Source organism: Sinocyclocheilus grahami, unplaced genomic scaffold, assembly GCF_001515645.1.
Source record: "Sinocyclocheilus grahami isolate Dianchi unplaced genomic scaffold, SAMN03320097.WGS_v1.1 scaffold308.1, whole genome shotgun sequence".
Classification (NCBI taxonomy): domain Eukaryota; kingdom Metazoa; phylum Chordata; class Actinopteri; order Cypriniformes; family Cyprinidae; genus Sinocyclocheilus; species Sinocyclocheilus grahami.
Window position 1 is genome coordinate 699,874 of NW_015505487.1, and position 20,654 is coordinate 720,527.

Here is a 20,654-nt window from a genome sequence, read left to right on the forward strand (position 1 = left end):
AGCAGAGAACAGATGGAAAGCAGGACCTTCGAGATGGTCAGAGCTGGGCTCCAGTTATCCTTCAGGATGTCCAGGCAGATCACACCCTGACTGTTGATGTTGCAGTGATAGATCCTCGTACGGAACGTGACCTGCACAGGAGGAGGAAACCAAAACCATCACAAAACAAGTCTATCTAAAAAGGGATGATGTTAGCTTACCAGTCCAGAACCACGCTTTAATACTCTGGATGTGTTATAACAGGGCTTTTATTATAGACAGGGCTTTTGAGAGCTGGCTCACTCTCATTAACGGCTCTCTCAGAAACCAGGGCTGAATCCTGAAAGCTATCGATCCGGTGAGAAGAGAAAGCCAAGCAAGCTTAACCTGACCCAGCTTCCCAACTGTGTCAGTAGCCCTTATCTAGAGTATTGACGACTTATGGCCCCAGCTTACAGGACCGGCGGGACACCGCTGACTGCAGTATTGTGGGAGGGCCGAATCTGCCAGATAAGGGTCATGCATTAGTCTGCTCCCTTAGCACATAAAGAGCGCTTCTTGTTTGTTGACTGCGTCTCACTCTGTACCCTGCAGCAGCTACTAAGACGTCCGTCACATAATGCAGCATAAACAGAGTGACCAAAATAACCCTGCCTGCCTGGCACAATGTGGGTATTGTATGGACACGGTGGTCTTGGAGTTCAAAAACACAGCCAGCATGACACGGCCAACACTGTGAAACAAAACAAGAGAGAGTTCATGACACATGCCCCTATGGAGAGAAGTGAGAGAAAAACCTAGTGAGCTGCCTACACAGCATTTTAAGGCATCATAATGACACTAGCAATGCAAAGACTGTTCCTAAAGTTGGGAAGCTGTTCTTTCAGATGCCTTTTTTAGTCAAATGTAAATAGAAATACATTGCACATCTGAAAATAAAAATACTGAAAGGATATTTTTTTATCCTAAACTAACATCATAAACGGGTAATAAAAAAAATCTCAAACACTACCATAGCTCCCACACACTATAAAATATAATATTTACTGTTTTGGCCATGCCTTTGTCAAGCATTCCTGAGCCACATTTACACAGAATTATTAATCCAAGAAGAGAGCAAGTTGAGAGAAATGTAGAATGTAAACATAAATATTGAGAAATGTTCCTACTTTACCCAAAATTGTGTGCTGTGTATTTTTGGGTGAGTCTTAAGTTTCAAGTTTCACGTTTTAAGGCGGTTAAAATGTTATACTTTGCCCAGAATTTTGGACTTTTCCAAGAAATTACAAATATAATATTAATTATAAAATAATTATATTTAATATTAATTTAAATGTATCATGTTTAACATAAAATGTGTTGTATATTTAATGCAACACAGACGTACACTTAATAAGCATTAAAAATGTATTAAATATTAATATAAATATATTTTAATAAATAAAAAATATTTAAAACTATAAAAAAAATATATATATGGAAATGCTTTTTCCTTTACATTTTTTTAAAGATTTGTATACAGACAACGACATTGCCAAAATGATCCCCGTTCACATGGATATGCAAAAATGACAAAAACGTTGTATTATGCATGCCAGGCCAGTAGTTGGCGATGCCACTTTCTAAAAGAAACACGTAATATGCATGAGCATGACTTCACCGTTTTAACAAATTCGTGTTTTTGTAGTTTACACAGAGACTATAACGGTATCGTTTTCAAAAACTTGCACTTTGAAAACGTTTTTTTTTTAAAGGGGTGGTTGCTTGCGATTTCACTTTTTTGACATTAGTTAGTGTGTAATGTTGCTGTTTGAGCATAAACAACATCTGCAAAGTTGCGGCGCTGAAAGTTAAATGCAAACGGCGATATCTTTTAAAATTCTGGCAGTTTAATGCCTACAAAAACGGCTCGTAGGGACTACAACAAGTTTCTTCCCGGGAATTGTGACATCACAAACCCAGACAAACCCCACCCCCGGGAACATGCAACAAAGGGGGCGAGGCCATGCTGCGCTGCTTTAGAGAAGAGGAAGAGAAAACTAGGGGTGCATGTAAAAATCTACTCATACAGTATATGAATCGTGATTCTGTCGTCTAACGATTCGAATGGATTCACAGGTTTCAAAATCAATGTTCAAAAAGCAGCGGTTCTCAATACTGTTCCTCGCATCCCCCTGCTCTGCATCTCTCTCTCTCATTCAGCTCAGCTCCAACAATGAACTGTTCCATTTATACACTTATTTTCACATAGCTATGAGAAGCATTATACATGGACGCGCATGCGGTTGCCGTACTGTATTAAACCTTTAATCAGCTTTAAATAAAACCATATATTAAAAGCTAACAGAAGCAGCAGCATTTACAAATAACAGCGTATCTAAAAGTATGAGACAACAACAATCAAAAAACATACCATTAAGAGCCGTGCTTGCACAGGTTCTGCGCAATCCTCTTCAATAACATCCTCTGCGTCTCAATCGGGCTCAAACTGATAAGCAACATAGACGACGCCATTGTTTACAATACAGCCAGAGCACATGCCGCTGAACTGAGGGGCGTGACGTTCAGACGCGCACTAGAGGCGGTTTAGCCAATCACAACATTTCTGAGGGAGGGGCTTCATAAGGGGGCGAGGCCATGCTGCGCTGCTTTAGAGAAGAGGAAGAGAAAACTAGGGGTGCATGTAAAAATCTACTCATACAGTATATGAATCGTGATTCTGTCGTCTAACGATTCGAATGGATTCACAGGTTTCAAAATCAATGTTCAAAAAGCAGCGGTTCTCAATACTGTTCCTCGCATCCCCCTGCTCTGCATCTCTCTCTCTCATTCAGCTCAGCTCCAACAATGAACTGTTCCATTTATACACTTATTTTCACATAGCTATGAGAAGCATTATACATGGACGCGCATGCGGTTGCCGTACTGTATTAAACCTTTAATCAGCTTTAAATAAAACCATATATTAAAAGCTAACAGAAGCAGCAGCATTTACAAATAACAGCGTATCTAAAAGTATGAGACAACAACAATCAAAAAACATACCATTAAGAGCCGTGCTTGCACAGGTTCTGCGCAATCCTCTTCAATAACATCCTCTGCGTCTCAATCGGGCTCAAACTGATAAGCAACATAGACGACGCCATTGTTTACAATACAGCCAGAGCACATGCCGCTGAACTGAGGGGCGTGACGTTCAGACGCGCACTAGAGGCGGTTTAGCCAATCACAACATTTCTGAGGGAGGGGCTTCATAAAAGCAGGAAATGATCAGCACGTTTATGGGAGAAGGGACAGAGCGGTGTAGAATAAAGGTAAATTATGTGAAAAATAATGCGTTTAGTTTTTTTTAAACGAAGCATTAACACATGTTAGGCTGCACCCCATAAACACAATCAAGCCTAGAAAAAAAACAGTCAACCACCCCTTTAAGTTTTCAAAAACCCCAAAACACAGCTGTCGTGTATGGCCAAAACCGTGTCATGTACAGTAAACGCTCCCTAATTTCAGAGATAAATGACTGCAAATGAACTTGTTGATAGTTGAACCCATTTGAATGTTAATCAAAACCATAATCAGATCTTTATTCAATTATCATCCTTTTATTAGGGAATGGCATCATTAACTTAGCAACAAAGGTATCTCTGTAGGCAGTAGACAGCCAGGTAGGTAGAGTTTCTAAACAGACAGACAGACAGACAGACAGACAGACAGACAGACAGACAGACAGACAGACAGACAGACAGACAGAAAGAAAGAAAGAAAGAAAGAAAGAAAGAAAGAAAGAAAGAAAGAAAGAAAGAAAGAAAGAAAGACAAAATAAAAGAGAAATAGCTCTTTTTAAAGGCACATAATGACCCAACCAAACTGCTCTGTCAACAAACCAATGCATTAGAGCCTTTTACAGCTCGAGTTAATCGATACTCTTATTTCTAGATAGACTTTTAGGATGAAATGCCTGTCTCTCTCTTTTCTGCCCTGCTCCCAAACACAGACATACTCATTCACAAAAGCACAGATTAGCAGACCACAAACCAAGCCTCACCACTTAGTGAGCGAGAGAGGGCAATGACTTCACAGAGCACCAACCCAAACAAATGTAGGCGAGATCGGCCCCCAAGTTGCCTTGCATTTCATCTGGAGACAAAAGAATGAGGGGGTGCGGATCGCCGGCTCTGCCCGGCATCCACCGCAGAGGATGAATCCTGTTTATAATTAGTGGATTAGAGCTTTGCAGTGGCTTGATCTGAACAAAGAGCCCCCTCCAGCCCATGAGCTTTATATAAACTTGTTGTTTATAGATGCCACTGACGGTCGAAATGAGGATCAGACTGAGGTGGAGAGCCACTAAGAGTGGGGCAAATTCCCAAACATGCTGAGGAAGGAGATTCGGATACTAATTAATCCGAAATGCCGTGGTTGACTCTTTCACCTTTATAGCTGGAGCTGTATAGTAAACCAGCTTCCCTAAACCACATCGCTGCCTGTCGGCATCTTGCTAATTGCTTTACACTGGAAATAGCCAGTGCTCGGAAGGAGTACGTTCAGCCATCCAGCACACAAATTAGAAAAACATAATCGTTCAGCTTCACATTATCCTTGAGACATTTTAACAGAGGTCAATACCTGTTCTGAATGATCTGTTACAGAGTGTCCTTGGTAGAGCTAATACATCTTAATTAAAGGCCACTGCTCTATAGACTAATAATAGCAAACTACACATCCACAGATGCGTTCAAGAGTCTACTTGTGAAAATGCTTCTATTGTGTATTTTACTATAACAGCTTAATAGCTTTTTCCATTACAAATAACATAAGCAGCAATAATTCCAGTGAAAAGCTGAATTGAAACATTTGTTCTCCGCCTTGAACTTTAATTGAAGCAAGAACATCTTACCATCCGTATAAAAGACTAGTAAGATTAGTGACCTAGAAATAGTGCAGAATCTTAAATATTTTACATCATAACATTTTTTATTTTACATTTATAAATCCTACAATTTTATTTCCTGAATAAAATTACATTTTAAAAATAAGGACTTTTAAACACACTGTATGTGTGATTTATTGTACTACTATGTATATTGTCTCATAAACATTTATTATAATCTTATTTTTAATTCTGCTTTTTATAACACACATCAGCTTGTACTGTAAAAAAAAGTCACTTTTTTATGTTGATTAATGAAGTATGTATTACATTAAAATACTATTTCAGTCTTTCTACTTTAAAATTTCACATTTAATTTAGTGCAGGGAGAGAGGCTGGAGAACCTTCTATGAGCCTATAGAAGTCGGCTGTAGAGGCTTTGCAGGACGTTCACTTTGCAAAGTCCTCAGTCGTTTGGGCATTACAGGGGTGGCCAAGAAGAGGGCCATTCAAGCCGCGAGCGAAGCTGCAGAGAAGGCCACAAGGTGGCTTTGGTTTAAGAGGGCTGATCTGTGGGCTGCTACTGGGACTCAAGTCGGGGCTTGATCAACCCCGGCTGGGTCGCCTGGGCGAGGGTGTATGATGTTGCGAGACCCGAAACACCCAATGACCCCAGGGTACATCACTGAGGATGTGTCCCAGTGCATTCATGAGATGTTTCTTGTATAGTACATGAGGTACCACTTTACAACAACTTTCAGATTATACAATGCTTAAATGATCATTTACTTTCATATGGCTTAGAAATGTCATGGGACTTTGATTCATGATCTTCTATTCTCAAGAACAGCATCAAATAGCTGATACAGCTGTTTTAAGTTCTGCCCCACATTCAAGAACAGCTTTGATGTATTCAGTCTGAAATGCTTCCAAATACATTCCAATGCATTTTGCATTTAGATTGAAACCCTGTTGTGAAACATAATGAGCTGCTTATGCAGCTTCTAAAAGCATGATGATGCTGCCTTCTAAGACACCTGCTTCTGACCAAGTTCTAAGGCATTCGTAAGCATTTCATGTATCGTTCACTTATAAAGTGCTATTTCAGTCAGGATTCTCCCTCAGAAGGCAGCAGCCTATATGAGCAGTAGACAGCATGACTGCTCGCTAGGTTTTCAAACACAGCCTGAGTTTAGTTCCATCCTGGTACACTTGCCTGTAATTTTCAAGACTTTGATTAGAGTTGTAAGTCAGCAATGCATGATCACTTGAAGCAGGATTAAGCATCCCCTGTTTTAATACCTCAAAAATAGTGAATAAAAATGGAAGATGATTTTCCACACTGTACCTTTGGTGGCTTGAAGGGGTAATCGGAAGAGAAGGTGATATCCAGAAAGAACACGCCTCCCTCATAGACTGAACCTGGAGGGCCCAGGATGGTGGATCTCCACTCGTAAATGTTGTCACCCTTGGGTCCCGCACTGAAAAACACACACATAAGACAAGGTGATTGAGCATCTTATACACCCAGACTAAAATACTGGCCAACATCCGCCCATTTTCAGAATACCAGCATTGGCCGATTAACAGAAGCATTGCAAACCAACATCCAAATATATCACAAACAATTTGTGTTTTTAAACTGTTTTCATTGAATTGAGAAAACAATGTTTTTACCAAAATAAATACATTACTTTAGTAAATAAATAAAATGTTTGATTTGGTTTGATTACAGCTTACATTTCAGCACAAAATGATTACGGATAAAATTAAATAAAAATAAATAAAATAAAATTAGATTATTTTATTAATTGTTATTAATTCTGTGCATCACAATGCATATAGTATACAGGACAAACATGTTATTAACAGACTTCTCTTCTAGTGCAGGGAGAGAGGCTGGAGAACCTTCTATGAGCCTATAGAAGTCGGCTGTAGAGGCTTTGCAGGACGTTCACTTTGCAAAGTCCTCAGTCGTTTGGGCATTACAGGGGTGGCCAAGAAGAGGGCCATTCAAGCCGCGAGCGAAGCTGCAGAGAAGGCCACAAGGTGGCTTTGGTTTAAGAGGGCTGATCTGTGGGCTGCTACTGGGACTCAAGTCGGGGCTTGATCAACCCCGGCTGGGTCGCCTGGGCGAGGGTGTATGATGTTGCGAGACCCGAAACACCCAATGACCCCAGGGTACATCACTGAGGATGTGTCCCAGTGCATTCATGAGATGTTTCTTGTATAGTACATGAGGTACCACTTTACAACAACTTTCAGATTATACAATGCTTAAATGATCATTTACTTTCATATGGCTTAGAAATGTCATGGGACTTTGATTCATGATCTTCTATTCTCAAGAACAGCATCAAATAGCTGATACAGCTGTTTTAAGTTCTGCCCCACATTCAAGAACAGCTTTGATGTATTCAGTCTGAAATGCTTCCAAATACATTCCAATGCATTTTGCATTTAGATTGAAACCCTGTTGTGAAACATAATGAGCTGCTTATGCAGCTTCTAAAAGCATGATGATGCTGCCTTCTAAGACACCTGCTTCTGACCAAGTTCTAAGGCATTCGTAAGCATTTCATGTATCGTTCACTTATAAAGTGCTATTTCAGTCAGGATTCTCCCTCAGAAGGCAGCAGCCTATATGAGCAGTAGACAGCATGACTGCTCGCTAGGTTTTCAAACACAGCCTGAGTTTAGTTCCATCCTGGTACACTTGCCTGTAATTTTCAAGACTTTGATTAGAGTTGTAAGTCAGCAATGCATGATCACTTGAAGCAGGATTAAGCATCCCCTGTTTTAATACCTCAAAAATAGTGAATAAAAATGGAAGATGATTTTCCACACTGTACCTTTGGTGGCTTGAAGGGGTAATCGGAAGAGAAGGTGATATCCAGAAAGAACACGCCTCCCTCATAGACTGAACCTGGAGGGCCCAGGATGGTGGATCTCCACTCGTAAATGTTGTCACCCTTGGGTCCCGCACTGAAAAACACACACATAAGACAAGGTGATTGAGCATCTTATACACCCAGACTAAAATACTGGCCAACATCCACCCATTTTCAGAATACCAGCATTGGCCGATTAACAGAAGCATTGCAAACCAACATCCAAATATATCACAAACAATTTGTGTTTTTAAACTGTTTTCATTGAATTGAGAAAACAATGTTTTTACCAAAATAAATACATTACTTTAGTAAATAAATAAAATGTTTGATTTGGTTTGATTACAGCTTACATTTCAGCACAAAATGATTACGGATAAAATTAAATAAAAATAAATAAAATAAAATTAGATTATTTTATTAATTGTTATTAATTCTGTGCATCACAATGCATATAGTATACAGGACAAACATGTTATTAACAGACTTCTCTTCCATGCATGACACCACCACACACTTTTTAAAGCAGCACTGGGGTGGCATGAATATATTTACACATGATCACAATCACAGGACACAATGTAACACTTTCAAGTTGATCATTATTGCTCACAGACAAGAAAACAAGACATGCACTAATTAACAGTGATAAATAAAGTGTGACTTTGATGTGGCACAGAACAATATTAATAAAATAAAATGATAAATAAAAAAGTAACAGGTTACTAAACCTTCTTATACAATTTTTATTGTCAGGTCAGAACCAACACTACTACAAGCACACATACATGGTTAATGGAGGAAAATAAGGGCAATGAAGGAAAAATAAAGGCCCACTCCAACAGTGAATCTGTTCTGGTGTAGAAGCGCGAGAGACCAGCCTCTGGAGGAGACAGGTGAATGTAGCAGACGCAGCCGTATGCAGGCACTTATCGTCGGCATCTATTGCTCAATTAGCATGTGATGAAACGCTCATCTCTGCCAGCAAGTCACCAGCCTACACACTGGATATCCACTCGCGCTTTACAGCAATAGAGGACAACTGCAAACTCAAAATCGGCATAAAGTAGAGGGCCAAGAATAGGCAAAGCAGGAAGATAATAGGAGTGGACGGCGTGAAGAGTAACAGAACAATTCATTGCCGCCAAGTAGCTTACTTAATTCTTTGAGCCTGATAAATTATCCGGGACTATTGGGCTGCCTCTCTACCAGCAGCAAGGGTGCAAAAATGCGTTGAATACTGTAGAGAGCAATAAATGACAGATTTAGCAAGAGCAACCTGCTACATAGATCATTTAACAGTACAGCAACACGCGGGGTTGTCTTTGGCCATCGCTTATCGCCATAAAATCAACACATGACATTTAGAGAGGCTTTAGCTCGCGTCAAAGTAAATCATATAACTGTAGCTTATAAGGGGAAGAATGAGGGAGAAATAGAAAAATCTTTTTAACGCCTCTGAACATCAATCTGACAGGCCTTCGGTAGGGTGTTTTTGGTAAAGCAAGGTGAGCTTCATGCCAGCGTAACACTTTGCCCCAGCTCTGTCAGGGGTTCTCAGCGTTACCACACATCAACTAAACTCATACAAAAGGAAGTGTGCAACCTCATCATAAGGATGTAAAAAACTACTTCCTTTCATAATCGACTAGTCAACCAAATGTCTTAGAGAAACCTTGTTTAATTAGGCTGGTTTTAAGTCAATTCAAAACACCTTCGTTAATCTTCGGAACACAAATTATGATATATTTGATGAAATCCGAGAGCTTTCTGACCCTGCATGGACAGCAATGCAACTGAAATGTTCCCAGGCCCAGAAACGTAGTAAGGACATTGTTAAAATAGTCCATGTGACATCAGTGGTTCAACAGTAATTTTATGAAGCTATGAGAATTATTTTTGTGTGCAAAGAAAACTAAAATAACAACTTTATTCAACAATTCTTCCTTTTCGTGTCAGCATCTGCCACCATTCACAAGAGCACCACGACGTATGCATGTGCATTCCTCTGCTCGTAAACAAGGCGCAGCGCATGCGAATTCTACGTCAGCAGCATTCTACATCATTTTTGGCTGAACTATCCCTTTAAACGAAAGCAAATAGCTGAGAAAGAAAACGTGTAACAGCATATTGGATCCGGGCAGTTCTTAAAGTGACAGCAGTCTAATATTCCTGCTGTCTATCAGTCATGTTAATAAAACAACAAAAGAGATAAAATCTCTCACTGCTCTTGACTAAATACCTTCTGTAACTTTAATAAGAACAAATATATATTTAATTTACACAGAGAAGAATATGTAGTGTTTTTATACATTTGATGACTTTATATAATGCATGTAGCATTTCTTATTTGTTCTACTGTAGTTTTTTTTGTCCTATTGCTTGTAACTATTTTCTAGTTTCTGCAGCAGAAGAGACTACCAATGTTGTGAACAGTAGTGTATATATTTTTCATTATTTTTTTTTATTTTTGTTAAAATGGTGAATCAATTAAATGAAGCATTGAAACAAACTTCTTAATGCGTTATAAGGTATCTGTGGTCATTTTAAGTCACTCTCCAACACAGCCTCATACACAAGTGTAAAACTCATAAGTGATAAACTCAGTAATGAGCAGCCGCTGCTAATGTGGCTCTATGTATTACCATCCATGCTAAAGTGTCTGCATGCCCTCTTGTTGCTGGACTGTGAAGATTTGAAGCAATTATGTTGACGTTGAAGAGCCACTCGTAACAGATTTAGCAAACTCAGGAACATAACCGTGGCAAATGATTGAAAAAAGCCTCTGTTAATAGCCGAAAAAGTCCTCTAGACTCTAATGAACTCTTGGCAATCAAGTGGACAATCGCATTTGTTGAGACCAAGGCCGACACATGCTTCTCGGAAACACACAATCACATGGTTTCCAGCAAATACAAGAGATTCACACAAGGACGGGAAGATAAAAGGATCAGATCTACAAAGAAATAATACAGAGTAAAAGAAAGTCATAGGCTAACTTCACAATTCAGCAGAATATATTGTCAGTCCCATTTTAGCTAAAATATGCTAAATATGGTTATGTTTAGTTATTATTGAGCATGACAAACGCATTGTGAACAGTAATGGAACTGAACTTTAGTAAACCTTTGCTGTAATGAAAACATTTTCGTTTACTGAAATAAACCAGTGTAACTGGGGAAAAAACTAAATTAAACAAATATATTTTCATGAATAATTAAAATTAATAAAGCAACAAATCAATCTTGATACATGGTATATTATAAAATATAAACTAAATAACCTGAAACCAGATTTAACAACAAAAAAAAAAGAAAAAAAATGCAATAAATAAAATAAAAGGAAACTAACAATGACAGAGTGAAAAATACTTTTGCAAGAGAATGCAAAAACATAAATTTTTTATTTGTCCTCCCTTTTTTTTTGTTCATCATGTCCCTTTATGGGCCACCATAGAACTGCACCCAGACCAGAATTTTATACTTTTGACCTTTATATTAGTTTTTTTTTTATTACCATGTCCCCTTAGGGGCACTGTACAATTCCTCTGGAAATTTCCCTCTTCAACAGATTTTCACTATCACATTTTTGTTGTGGTTTTGGGGAAACCTAAAGCAGGTACAGGGAGGACCGCCTACGATAACAACCACATTTATGATGCAATTACAACTGTGTCAATGTTATATACCTTGTGTCGATGTTATATAATCCGGAAAAGTATGTTAGCGGTGAATTTCAGGCAGTAATCCTGCTGAAAAACAGGGGCGACCTCCATAATCCAGCTGCCCTATGGTAGGCAGCTCTGCCACCGCTGCGATGGGCTCTGGGCTCGGGTATTGTGTAATCCAGCACTCCCTTGAGGCGCACACACACTATAATCACCTCAAATGTGTTTGCAGTTCGCCCACTTCCTGTAGCACACATTTCTCTCTGCAGAGACCGCTTTAATGACCAAGCAAGGACTTGTTATCCTTTAACGCTTCAGAGCAAACTCCAACCATTTAACAAAAGCTTCCGTTCAGATTCTTACACACTCTCTTGAAAGGAGCAAGCTTTTATGATATTAAGCTACCGCTGTGGCTGGAGAATCGAAGCCTGCCGGCTCACCAATCTATCTGCTTGTCTGTGAAGAGCTCCGGGTGTAACAGACTACACAGAAGATAGTCCTGAGAAACTAATTAAGTTAACCTGAGTGCAAACATATACCATTTATCAATCTCCATCCGTCATTTTAGATAACCCAGAAAGATGTCGAGGGCAAGCAAAGCACTGGAGAATGGGGTGTGTGTATATACAGGTGCATCTCAATAAATTAGAATGTCGTGGAAAAGTTCATTTATTTCAGTAATTCAACTCAAATTGTGAAACCCGTGTATTAAATAAATTCAATCCACACAGACTGAAGTAGTTTAAGTCTTTGGTTCTTTTAATTGTGATGATTTTGGCTCACATTTAACAAAAACCCACCAATTCATCTCAACAAATTAGAATATGGTGACATGCCAATCAACTAATCAAATCAAAACAGCTGCAAAGGTTTCCTGAGCCTTCAAAATGGTCTCTCAGTTTTGTTCAGCAGTAATTAAAGCAAAAGGAGCCCCTACCAAGTATTGAGTACATGTACAGTAAATTAGCATACTTTCCAGAGGGCCAACAATTCATTAAAATGTTTTTTTATTGGTCTTATGAAGTATTCTAATTTGTTGAGATAGTGAATTGGTGGGTTTTTGTTAAATGTGAGCCAAAATCATCACAGTTAAAAGAACCAAAGACTTAAACTACTTCAGTCTGTGTGCATTGAATTTATTTAATACACGAGTTTCACAATTTGAGTTGAATTACTGAAATAAATTAACTTTTCCACGACGTTCTAATTTATTGAGATGTACCTGTATATACACACACACTTTTTTTAACAAAAAATTAAATAATTGCAAAAGGTGTTTCCATTCACACAGAATGCGTGTTTGAGTTTAAAAACACAAGATGCAGGCTTTGAAATAACGCAAGGCCTAGAGATGTGTTTTTGAAATTAAATTTCTTTAGACAAAGTGTAACAGTAAAAGATGTTTAGCAAATTTTTATGGATAAGCAGTGTGATGGAATGCAAAACAGACCCTAATAGTCTTTTACCAATATACTACTGCTTTACAATATCTACGTTTTTATCCAGTTTTTTTATATATAACACTACTGTCAAAACTCAATATCTTCAGAAAATACACAGATTTAGTCTCACATAAAAGAATGTTGTAAACAGTCATTCATTCAGGCTTTGAAAACCAGATCTGGTATGGAATAAGAACCAGGTCTTGATTTCTAACTCTATCACTGTACAGTTAAAGGAAGAAGAAAAATACACTACATAGGATTTTAATATTGAGCTTAAATATCTGAAAGTGTATTTGATGCAAAATGAGTGCTAAGAGTCAGAAACCGTATGAACGCACATCCTCCCAATCACCTGTCACAGTGCTAGTATACAACAAAACCCGTTTTAAGAGCTCACCGGAAATATATTTCATTGTGGGAACAGTAATATTAGCATTTGGGTAAATATGCAAACTGGGCTTGAACTCAAATTGTCCGCATCAGCACCATCGTCTAACATGTCGGTGCATGTGTGAACCGCTATGCCACAGCACCAACCAATAAATCAATTTTACAGCAGCAACAACAAAGATCCTCTTCATAAGACACATTGCTATTCGGAAACAGCCATTCAGACATATGCTCTCACACTTTACAGCAGGGCACAGTGGAAATATGTCAGCAATTAAAACATATTATTAATAAAACCACACTCGCTTTACATGCCGTAATAAATCACCTGTCAACTCAGCATTACATTTCCCAGCAAACACACACAGAAATGTCAGGTAATATTCAGCAGCGGAGTCAATGACCTGATGCTTATTTTGAAATTGGCCACAATTAATGCGTTAACCTCAGGGGCTGGGCTTTATACTTTCTCTTTCAGCCATCAACCCCCCGTTCCTCCTCTCCTGCTGGCATACACAACTATAATCAACTGCCTGCCAGTGTCCCACTCTGTTATTTATCTGACAATTGGAATAAAGTCATGGTCAGCCCCCGTAATTATGATGACATTATATGAATAACTATAATTGCATCTCTTAAAATGTCAAATCCAGGACAATTTATTACCATACAAAGAGCAAAAGAGAAGAGAATCAAACAGAACAATGTCACTTGTGCTACGAAAACAGAGAGAAAGATACAATCAGTATCAGGAAAAACACCGTTTAACAACAAGTGTTGATATATAGACAGCAAGCTGGTGATGGACATATCGAAGGGCTTACCTTCTTTTTTAGGTTTTGTTTACCTCACAGCTGTGAACCATGATTTGCTACTTGCTATTGTGAGTTAGAGGCAGGTATTATTAAGGGAAGAGACATTCTTATTCTAGGACAAAATTATTATTTGATTAGATGCCCAAATATATTTTTTTACACCTACAAGTGCAAGATGAGTCATCCATATTAGGGCTGCACAATTAATCGAGTTTCTAATCGCAATTCCAATTATGGATGCCACAATTACGTAATCGTTCAAAGCGGCAATTAATCGTTCAAAGTCCACTTATGTTATTCTGCGTGCTTAAGATGCATTTTTTTCTTTCTACATTATCTTAAGGGTTTTTCCCATTGTTTTAGTTTTAGTATAACATTATAATACCATTCATATTTTTACTTTTTTATAATTTAAAGAAGAAACCAATCCAATGTATAGTTGACATTTGAGGCTTAATACTATAGAAAAGCGGGTTTTCAGTGAGTGTTTTCAGCTTGTTTATTTTCATATAAAAATACGGCATGCAGCTGCATCAAACAATGGAATAAACATCATTCAATGTAAATTGTGATAATCGTAATTAATAATCGCAATTACAATTTCAAGGGAATAATCGACAGTTATGATTTTTGTCATAATCGTGCAAGCCCTAATCCATTTTTTTTTTTCTTCAAAAGGTTAACTTAGCAATGTTTACAAGTACACTAGCATATACACTACCAAGTTTAGGGTCATTAAAACATTTTTTTTTTAAGTCTAGCTTTACTTTTATTTTGCAAGGAAGCAATAAATTGATCAAAAGTGACAGTAAAGACATTTGCAATGTTACCAAAGATTTCTATTTCAAATAAATGCTGTTCTATTAAATGTTCGTGAAAAAAAGTATGAGTTTTTACAAAAATATTAAGCATTACAACTGTTTTCTACATTGCACTAAATCAGCATATTAGAATGATTTCTGAAGGATCACGAGACACTGAACACTGTAAAAAAAAAAAAAATGAGAAAAAAAGAGTTTATTGGAGCATGAAGTTTTACAAGAAAATATTATTTTAGTTTTTATACTTCAAAATTTCAGGTTTAATTCAGTGCACACCAACTTTCCATTTCTTTGTAAAAAAAATTCTAGTGATTTCCTGAATGAAAATAGTTTCTACACCATTTTTTTCCACTGAAGACTGGAGTAATGGCTGCTGAATATTCAGCTTTGCAACCACAGAAGTAAATTAACTTATCTAGTTTCATATATTTTCAAATGTATTTGAAACTGTAATAATAATAATATACAATATTACTGTTTTTACAGTATTTTTAAACAAATATATGCAGCCTTGCTGAGCATAAGAGTCTTCAAGAACATTTTTTTTTTATCTTGCCGACCACAAACTTTTGAACAGAAGTTTAGAACTCCTCAAAGATAACACACATGGACTAAAAGCCACTAAATGGCCATTTTGATTTAATGAGACCAAATTTTCAATGACAAGCATAAAAATATTGAGGCCTTGTCCCAAATAATGTACTTGAGTACAGTTTCAATTCACATCCTGTTCTTATTCATGGTGTTATAAACACAGACCTCTTTGGAGGATAAGTGCTCGTTCATATGCTAATTCACTGCTGAGGAATTGTGTGGGATGTTTGTGTTAAAGGTTTTGCTTTCCTCTGGAGCTATATGAAGGGATAATGTAAGAAACGGACTACTGACTTTTTTTTCAATCGCAGTTGCATTTGCATATATTCAAATTTGCCAGGTGAAAATGCAATGCACCACGATGGACATCAGTGAAGCTAAACCTTATTGGTTCTTGTGTGGCATGCATGCATGGATGGATGGATGGATGGATGGATGGATGGATGGATCTTTTTTCCTCACAGTTCTGAGTTTACATCTCACAATTCAAACTTTTTTCTTGCATATAATCTCAGAATTCCAAGATGTAAACACCGAATTGCGAGATGTAAACTTGCAATTTTAGTAAAAAATAAATAAATAAATCAAAACTGTGAAAACTGTTATAATTACCTTTTTTACTTTTTAATTTGTGGCGGAAACAAAAAGTCAGAATTGTGAGATGTAAACTCGGAATTACGCGAAAGTAAGAATTTCAAGTTTATATCTCAAAATTCAGACTTTCTTGCAATTTTCTTTTTTTTCAACTGCGATATGTAAACTCAGAATTATGAGAAAGCCAGAATTCTGAGTTTATATCTCGCAATTCAGATTTTTTTTCTTAGAAATGTGAGGGAAAAAAAGAGTCTAAATTGCAAGATAAAAAGTTGCAACTGCCTTTTTCACTTTTTTATTTCATGGCAGAAATGGACTTCTGGAGGCCAAGATTTTCAGTTAATATTGGTTTATGATTTTAAAAGAACAACGCTAACATGTTTTATTATTTTTTTTGCTTCATTTCAACACTGCTTGAAACTGACAGCATTTAAAATGTCACACCAGATCATTCAGACACACTGCACAAGAAAAACACCTTCAATTATACAATTGTTCTCTTATAGTACAATGACAAATCTGACAAAACCAACTCAAAGATAAAAGACTGAGCTTATCTGAGAACTGCTTCCCAAAAGAGGCGTAACACAATCACATAAACACATCACAAACATCCTTCTTCAACATCAAATATATGAGTAACCACTCTCACACCACACCACTTATCAAGCAGAAAGCGTGAGATCTTACTCTCTTTCAACACTATTCCTGCAGAAATTCATTTAGAGCAGGTTATTGATAGAACACACACTGATGCTTGTGCTGTAAATCGAATCGGCTGTGAAGGTAAGTAGCAATGCTTTTCAGATTCGGTTGCAATCTTTTATTCAGACTGTGACTGAGTTTATATTCCCTCTTTATTGGTGTACATTATTTACCGGCAGATGCATTGTTTTACATCAACGAGCAAATGAAAAACTGCTCAGAGAAAATTAATGTAGCAAAAATAACATGAACATAAATGGGAAAAAAAAAAAAATCAATACTGACTGATACCTTTTATAATTTGTCAGCTTTAGCGAGAGCCATCCAAGTACGAAGGCGGAGGAATGAACTCATATATTCTGAGACAGGAGTAACAATCATGTTAGTTACGTTCGTAAAACCCACTCAGAATTTCGAAGCGGTATTTAAAAAAAAAAAAAAAAAGTTACATAAACACATACTGTACATATGTACATATATACACATTTTATACGTGTGTGACAAAAGCAACTTGTTTTTGTTTAACTTGATTTAATAAAATAACTGTATACAATTAAAAAAAAATATCTAAAAATCTAGAGATTAAAAAATAAAAAAATACTAAATGACCAAAACTCACAACAAAATTACTAAAACTTTAATTAAAAATTAAATGAAAATAAAAATGATTTAAAATATTAATACAAATTATAAAAGTACCACAACTATACAAAAATAACACTGAAATATATTTTTGAAAATTAAAAATATAAAATTATAATAAAATGTATAATATACATGTATACACACAAATACACTAAATTGCATCAATTTTTTATATATTTCATTTTTATATATCAGAGGTTAATCTAAAACAAATACATACTGTATACATAAAATAAAAAAAAACCTATAGAAATGTGATTGTTGCTGACAGTATTATACAGTATATAAAACAAATCAAGTTATCAGCAATAATCAAGTTTCCAGTATACAGGTTGTTTGGTTGACACCAATACCAATGTTGTGTGCCCTGGAATCCTTGCTCTTGGTGGAGAAGGGCCTATTGATTTCAACGGTCTGAAGTGCATTGATAGAGGACCCCTGGATGAGTGCTGCCTCTGCTCAGCATGAAAAGCCACTATGGCAAAAATAAGCCCCGAGTCAATATGGCCTGTGTGTATAAATAAACCTGTGCGGAGACATCAGTAGGAGGAGCGTCAGCCCACCGCATCTGCCTGTGATGATGATGACGATGACGATGATGTAGAGCAGATTGATGAAGGCTGACAGCTCATGAGCAGCGCACTGGCTGGGTTGCCCTCTGCTATGTACAGGGACAGGAAATAGAATGAGCCAAGCAATGCCCACTCCACTCCACGTACAGAGCAGGCAATGTTATACAGGGGATAAGAAAGCGGATTAGAGAAAAGCTGCAGTCCCGTGCCCGTTTTACAAAGTGAGGTGAAACAACAGAAATCAGATGCTGGATTGATTCATATTAGGGGTGTAAGAGTACACATATTTGTACCAAAATTTGGTACAGGTCTTTCAGTTTGGTACGAATGTGTACCGTAAGAATGCAGTGCTGTTTTAACCAATGCACGTGCAGAACTTCTGTGCGCGAAACGATTTAGAAACTGTTTGTGAGGTATACTGATATATTATGAAATGAGATACAGGAGACATAGAACAATACCACTTATATTGACATACTTTGATGTTGCAAACGCATCTGAAAATTAAACACAGGACACAGTGTGAACTACCGCCAGAAAAACGTCTTTAACTGTATGCTGAGTTAGGTTGAAATGATTCATACAGTGGGTATAGAAAAGAAGCATCCTCCTTTAAAATAATCACATTTTGTTGCTTTGCAGCCTAAAATGAAGATGGGCACCGTTTTTGATTTATCCAGCTGTATTTACTCAGTGCAACATATAACATCCAAGGGAAAGATATAACACCAACATGTCAGAAAAAACTAAACTAAATCAATAATAGTCAACTGCAGTACGAAGAGACACAAAGTGTGTTGCACTATTAAAGTGATATTTCACCCAAAAATGTCCCACACAAGAAAGAAACTCATACAACTTGAGGATGAGTAAATAATACAAAATTTTCATTTTTGGGTGAACTATCCCTTAAAGGGTGAAGTTCACCCAGCTAGACCCAGTAAAGATTCCTCATGCTGGTTAAGAACTTGTGGGTGATTTGATGCAGTTGTTCTGTCTGAGCTGAATGCTGACAGTGATTCATTACACTGAGCACGAGTTTGCTTTGCGATGCTGATTGTGAGGTCTGGGAGTGCATGATGACAGGACTACAGGCAGCGCTTCAGAGACAACAGAGAAAAAGAGAGTGAGCAGCATAACACACTCAACATCAAATTGTCTCTTGATATTTATGTATTTGCAAGAATGGTTGTTTTTGAGCTATTTTATAGCAGAATACAATCAAAACTCTTTAATGCAGGAAGTAAAATCTAGTGATGACATGATTAAAATGTGTTTTTTTTCAGGATGAGTAAATAATACAAAATTTTCATTTTTGGGTGAACTATCCCTTAAAGGGTGAAGTTCACCCAGCTAGACCCAGTAAAGATTCCTCATGCTGGTTAAGAACTTGTGGGTGATTTGATGCAGTTGTTCTGTCTGAGCTGAATGCTGACAGTGATTCATTACACTGAGCACGAGTTTGCTTTGCGATGCTGATTGTGAGGTCTGGGAGTGCATGATGACAGGACTACAGGCAGCGCTTCAGAGACAACAGAGAAAAAGAGAGTGAGCAGCATAACACACTCAACATCAAATTGTCTCTTGATATTTATGTATTTGCAAGAATGGTTGTTTTTGAGCTATTTTATAGCAGAATACAATCAAAACTCTTTAATGCAGGAAGTAAAATCTAGTGATGACATGATTAAAATGTGATTTTTTATGGAAATGTTGTCCACACCACTGTTAACTAAAACACAAGGGATCATTTTTATTTATATGCATCAATATACCAATAAATAGCAATAAACAACATTTTACATTTATTTTTACTAAAAGTCCTGAAGCTCGACACCCCCAAAACTAATCCACTGCCATGTATTTAATTCACCACAAGAATTGACAATTCGATTTTTTATTGAACATTGCAGTTCTAAAAGTCGCTGCACTCAGATATACCTCACAATACAGAAGAAAAGGTGATTTCTATTTACATTTCACACCGACTTCATACTTAATGCCCAAACAGAAAGTGCATTAAAATAAATGCAATATTGATAATGTTGGATAAGTTTATACTGGAAACAATGCTGAACATAACATAAATATTCAATATGTCTCTAAGTCCCAACATGCAAAAGTCAAAAGCAGTTATACATAACAGATCAGTTAGAATGCAAAGGACATTAAAACAATACCAGTAATCATAATCTATTCGCAGAAATTAAAACATTTGTCTGCCATTATCTTATTATCTTATTCTCTGTGTGTATGTGCTGTACATGTGGAAGAATTGACAATAAAGCAGACTTGACTTGACTTAAGTATAAATCTGTTTAGTAATTTTTTTTCAGACCAGAATTATCACTTTATTTTTAATATACTTATTTTTACGCACAAAAAGGAGAATTTCCATTTTTGCGATTACTGTAGTTCTGTGCAGGTTTGATTCTGGATAACATCTGTAATAAATACCCGAGACCCCTGAGCGAGAGGTGTGTCACCTCTATTATGATGCACTTGCTACAGGAAGTGGTTTTCTACACCTTGCAATATCTACAGCAGCTTTTAAGTGCTAACCACATATAGTCCATGTCAGAGTCATGTTCAGAGCATGCTGCCACACAACTGTTATAGAGAGAGAGAGAGAGAGAGAGAGAGAGAGAGAGAGAGAGAGAGAAAGA

The 20,654-nt window shown here is 37.1% G+C and overlaps 2 protein-coding genes across 2 annotated transcripts in view; both read right to left on the minus strand.

Moving 5' to 3' along the window:
- The window catches only part of LOC107601609 (ubiquitin-conjugating enzyme E2 E3-like), a 26,308-nt gene extending 19,863 nt beyond the window's left edge, over window positions 1–6,445 (minus strand). Inside the window, exons 1-3 of the mRNA XM_016293852.1 lie at window positions 6,420–6,445; window positions 6,198–6,330; window positions 37–131 (exon numbers count right to left, since the gene is read on the minus strand). Of these exons, the coding sequence (XP_016149338.1) occupies window positions 37–131; window positions 6,198–6,330; window positions 6,420–6,445 (254 nt within the window). The remainder of the gene's footprint in view (window positions 1–36; window positions 132–6,197; window positions 6,331–6,419) is intronic.
- Window positions 6,446–7,545: 1,100 nt separating this feature from the next.
- Window positions 7,546–20,654, minus strand: part of LOC107601610 (ubiquitin-conjugating enzyme E2 E3-like) — a 38,598-nt gene continuing 25,489 nt past the window's right edge. The window contains exons 4-5 of the mRNA XM_016293853.1: window positions 7,702–7,834; window positions 7,546–7,569 (exon numbers count right to left, since the gene is read on the minus strand). Coding sequence (XP_016149339.1) covers window positions 7,546–7,569; window positions 7,702–7,834 — 157 coding nt within the window. The remainder of the gene's footprint in view (window positions 7,570–7,701; window positions 7,835–20,654) is intronic.